This window comes from Mizuhopecten yessoensis, unplaced genomic scaffold (genome assembly GCF_002113885.1).
Source record: "Mizuhopecten yessoensis strain PY_sf001 unplaced genomic scaffold, ASM211388v2 scaffold10647, whole genome shotgun sequence".
Classification (NCBI taxonomy): Eukaryota; Metazoa; Mollusca; class Bivalvia; order Pectinida; family Pectinidae; genus Mizuhopecten; species Mizuhopecten yessoensis.
Window position 1 is genome coordinate 371,542 of NW_018408651.1, and position 5,136 is coordinate 376,677.

The 5,136-nt window shown below is 34.3% G+C and overlaps 1 protein-coding gene across 1 annotated transcript in view; it reads right to left on the minus strand.

Annotated features, from left to right (window-relative positions):
• Positions 1-4,906, minus strand: part of LOC110461657 (peptidyl-prolyl cis-trans isomerase-like 2) — a 15,580-nt gene extending 10,674 nt beyond the window's left edge. The window contains exons 1-9 of the mRNA XM_021515219.1: positions 4,834-4,906; positions 3,922-4,026; positions 3,426-3,488; positions 2,797-2,848; positions 2,242-2,293; positions 1,638-1,729; positions 1,203-1,292; positions 850-925; positions 55-155 (exon numbers count right to left, since the gene is read on the minus strand). Of these exons, the coding sequence (XP_021370894.1) occupies positions 55-155; positions 850-925; positions 1,203-1,292; positions 1,638-1,729; positions 2,242-2,293; positions 2,797-2,848; positions 3,426-3,488; positions 3,922-4,026; positions 4,834-4,865 (663 nt within the window). The 5' untranslated portion in view covers positions 4,866-4,906. The remainder of the gene's footprint in view (positions 1-54; positions 156-849; positions 926-1,202; positions 1,293-1,637; positions 1,730-2,241; positions 2,294-2,796; positions 2,849-3,425; positions 3,489-3,921; positions 4,027-4,833) is intronic.
• Positions 4,907-5,136: the final 230 nt, after the last annotated feature.

The following is a 5,136-nucleotide window of genomic DNA, read 5'->3' on the forward strand; positions in this document are numbered from 1 at the left end:
CCCCCCCCCCCACAATGTATTATTTCCCCTGTAAGAGTTGTCTCCCTTGCCTACCGCAGGTTTATACTGTCTATCCAGTTCATCTAATGCCTCAGCAGTCTCAGCATTGAGGGCTTTCAGATGGTAACGAGGATTCTTCTTTGCAATTTCTTCATCTGAAAATGTCCATTCATTGGTTAAGACCATGCAGTATGAGAGGTCAAATTATGTTCAATCCAGAAATGATAACTACTGATATCAAGATGCGAAAATATGAGTTTGGTGGTTTTTTAATTTTAGCATCCATGAATCAGCATCCTTGAAATTCCAGGGGTAACAATCAATTACAATCTCTGCGCCCCTTGAATATGTCATGAGAAAATTGGAGGCTCTGTATGGCCACCTTGTGGTTGACACATGAAGACTAGTTTGATCCATTGATGTACATGAAACAATCGCAAGGCACTCCTCTGTAATCTTTAAAGGACAGGTATCACCTATAGCAATTGGTCAGTTTTTCTTACCTGAAACCATTCATATAGCTTAATGCATGCCTTTGATTTTGTCATGACATGTTCCAGAAGTGCAGAGAGTGTAGGTCAGCATAACCCTGGGATTTTGAGGATAATTAATCAGATATCAAATTAAAACTTACTGTAATTTAGAATTAACTTAATGTTTGCTTGTTCCTTCAGGAAATATGACCGATTTAAAAACTTTGAGAAACTAATTCAAATTACAGAACTAGACATGACATTACACTGTAACAGACATAAAATGTATACAATGTACATTGATATTCAAAAGTTTGTAATATTTAAAAGATTATGTTTGAGATGGTAAAAGAACCTGATAATGTCCAATACTTACCTTCATCGCCAACCTTGAGACCATGTTTGATATGGTGAAAGGAACTGATGTTGAATTTGTCAAGATTTGTTGGGTCCTACAATGATAGAAAGATCAAGAATAAGATGTCTTCCTTGATTTTATGTATATTTGTATATGTTTACCTGGGAAAGTGGTGACTATTTCTTTTACATCACTGATATTTATGACCAGCCCAGGTTGGCCATAAGGTCTGGGAAATAAATTTTGGCAGGGAACCCCAAAACCTTTCCAGGCACAACAGCCCAATCCTGGTACCTTGGATCTGTTTGTCATTTCATGCCCCTCTAGGCCCGATGAGTTAAAAAGGAAAAACTTTATCCGGTTGGTAGTACCTGTATTGTTATGATGTCAGATCTCGTAAACTCTTCATCTGTCAGTAAATCTCTGAAGAACTTGGGTTTGATGTTCAGTCTTTCAATCGCCTGTCACAGAAACCATACAAACAATTACTAGTCAACTGAGGATGTGTAAAATGTTGCTATTACACACTATTGAAACTCTAATTAGAAATTTGTAATCCACCACTGGTGCAACAAATCAACAATTAATTTACTGAGGCTTGTTAACAAAGATATCCAATAAAAAGGTCTAATTAAGCTTTATTCTAACTAGGGGCATTATATCCACTGGTTTTACTGTTGTAGCACAGTATCTAAAGCAGTAAAATTACAGCTTGTCATTGATTTCATTTGGGAAACGTTTATTTTTTGTTGATTAAAAGAAAGACTTTAATACATGCCAATAAGCTCAACTGTCTGAGTTCTTACCTCATAAGCAAATACATTGCCGCTTGTCCTTATTGCAGTTATGTGTGTGTTTTCATTAAAGATCTTAAAGGTCACTGGACAATGAAATTTTCCTGCCAAAATAGATAAATAATAATAATAGAATGCTTTATTACAATGTTTTCCTAGATTAGTAGAAGTAACTATTTTTGAAGTTTGATTCCATTAATCCACTCCTGTATGTGACTATATCTATGTCTCTCACTGATAATATATCTCAATAGTATCAAAGATTGCTTGGACAGGTATTTTTATGCGTGACATGAAAACAGCAGAAAAATCCAAAGTAAGAGTGATACATATATGATAATCAACATGAAAACACTAAATTTTCTCTTTATCATATTTCTGAGAAAAAACCCCAGCAGATTACTAGTAGATATTTGATAGGATGACACTAGACACTACGAATGTCTCACCATTGTACATGTATTGTAATTTCACAACTTGATATTTCACTGCAGTGAAGATAGAACTTTCATCATATTTAATTCGTGAAAATTCAACACATTTATTGTATCTTAAAGCAGTGTATCTAACTGAATGTGGGACATGTACACACAATACATAACACGTTCATACTTACCTGCAGAGTTTTTGCAGAAATTAAGTTTGATCAACTGTTTTGCAGTGATTTTCTGAAAAAGAGAAACTTCTGTATTGTGCGTTTATTTAGTGGCAGACTTAGAAGTGTACTCAAAGATTTACCCATCCTTGTTTGATGTTAAGTGTTATCAATCATAAATACTCACTATTTTATTTTCACTTTAGCAATTTCACTGCCCAAAACAAAGTTTGTTAAACTTAATAAGACACTGGTCCAGGAGTCTTTTTGCTTGTTGAAATGTTCACATCAGTTATTTAAACAATTTGAAGGGTACACATTTTTAAGAGTTTTGTATTTTAAACATGTTCATGCAGACATAACTTTGGCATTGATTCATAACATGAAATTATCTAAGTTTCCTGAGTGAAAATTCCCAATTTTATAGTGTGATTAACAAAACAGAAGCAATGTACATCTCCTTCAGTGACCTAGTGTCTAGTCGTGGTATGTAGGAAGTTCCATAATCCCTCATTAGAAAGCATTACAAATTGACAGGAGACAACTGTAAGTAACGGACAAAATATTCTGACTTACCTCCCCTGTGATAGGACTGATGCCATACTTCTTTAGGAAGGGAACAATATTCCTATCAACAGAAACATACTGACTGTTTAGAGTTATCTTCACCTCGTATAACACAGCTTATTAGTTCTCCACCACTTCTACTAAACAGAACTATAGGTTTCACTTCTGTCGGTCTGTCCACCTTTATGCCAATTTGTTCAGGATGCTGTTACCTACATTTACTGAATTGTATATGTATCTCTCTTGATAGTGTAAAGTTGTGTACTGAAATCAGGTCTGATGCTCCACGATATGAAGAGCTATGGCCCTTCATCAATTCCGATACCAAAGTTTTCCATCAGTGGGAGACTAAAGATTGCTAGCAATAGTTGGCCTTGTTTTGTTTTTTATGTGTTTTCATGTGTTGACCAATTGAAATCATAAGCTATATAAAACCTGATTAATAACCATATTTGATTCTCTCCAAGAATTCTGTCTAGAGATTAATGAGATATAAAAATGATATGTAAAGACCCTGTTTAAAAGGGGTTAGTCATAATAATGACCCAGATTCAAACAATTACAAAAGATTTTGGTTTCAGTAACACATACCGGTAGTCTAAAACAAATGAAGGTATGCTACTGAAGAAGGTACTTACATCAGATCAAATATTACCCCTTCTTTGGTGCACAGTGGGTTTTCAAATGGCTGCATAGACAGACTGAAATAATATAAAAGTACACGATGAGTTTAATGCAGCAGGAGTGAGTACACTTTATATTTAAAATCATGTCTCCATGGTTCAATCTTTCTTGTAACAGATATTGTTACTGAAACAAATTTTAAGTGTATAAATAGATTGGCACAAAAGAAAGGGCACCAAAAACCAAGTCAGCAATCACTACAATGTTTCAGATTTCCTGCCCAAACAGTTGGGGAAGGTAAACCATTTTTTATCAGTTTTTTTTTTAATTATTTGAATGATATATTGATGAAGTCCTTGTAAAAAATAAGGTAGATTGAGGAACCTGAAATGAATTTGACATTTTTTGTCTTAAATAAATCCCATGAAGATACACAACATCACCCCATTGATAATTAAGTTCTTTACTCATTAATGAAATAAGCTCAAGCTGTAAACTACTATTGTTGACCTGCAGCAGTAGAAAGGGAGACGTCTGAATCGTGAACCTTCTCCTGTTGATCTGTCTCCCTTGTAACCGCCATAGGAATTTTTCCATTCTGTCGTGGTCAGGTATCTATGCATGGAAAACAAAATAAACACATGTTATACTTTGCATTAAAAACTACAGAATAAAAGGAGTACTCTACAGACATAATATATGAGTTTTTTTGTTCAGTGCTTTTCTTCAGTGTATGAGAGGCCGCTTAAACAGGCCGGCTGGCCGCTTAAACAGGCCGAGGCCGGCTGGCCGCTTAAACAGGCCGGCTATTTTTTATCGCAAATAATTCTGCTGAATGCGACACAGTGCTTGTCAAAAGTATCTTGCCGTGTTAATCTCTCAAATTGTTGGATTACACTCGCTGAACAGTATTTAATTATGATTACCCAAACTACATGATTATTTGTATCTGGCATCCATACACTTCTTCAGATTCATAGAACAAATTCAGTCTGCATGTAATGCATACCGACTTTTTGGCTCGTTAATAGATGAGTTTTAATTTCATTTTGGGAAATGAAGTTGAAGTGTTACACTGAAATAATTTATAATGTGTTTACAGTACAGTGCTTGATTAGTCTCCAATTTTCCAATTGAACAAAACCTGTAAATATCATGTCTGAAGCAAATTCTGCAGCATTTAAAGTCAAAACGTTTTTCTTTGTTAGAATACAGAGTGAAAATAAATGTTAAAAGCTGAATAATATATCTGTGGTACGAACCACTACAATCTCTAGTTCTGAGGTTATATGGCCGATCGATCTCATGCGAAAATAACATTAGTCTTTAGTTTATATGCCTATCGGGACGTAGATAACTTGAGAACGATTTTTCTTTGTTAAAAAACGTCTTTGGAATTTTTGTATATGCTAAAAAACCTACAGTTTATCTTTCTGATGTTGTTTCTTTCCCATTTTTGTAGCTACCGGAAGTAAACACGAGATTGTGATTTGTATTGCGGAGTCACTCTTTTGAAACGATTTGATTGGCTGAAATGTTGTCGATATTTAATTATAGAAAAGCACATGTTCAAATCATAAAACTTTACGTCGGTATGTTTAAAAACAATACAACATAAGCTCTAATGAGAAATAATAATAATAATATTTATTCAGGTAAAAGACAAATAATACACTTCTATCACAATTCGCATATTGGACATAAATATATATATATATATATATA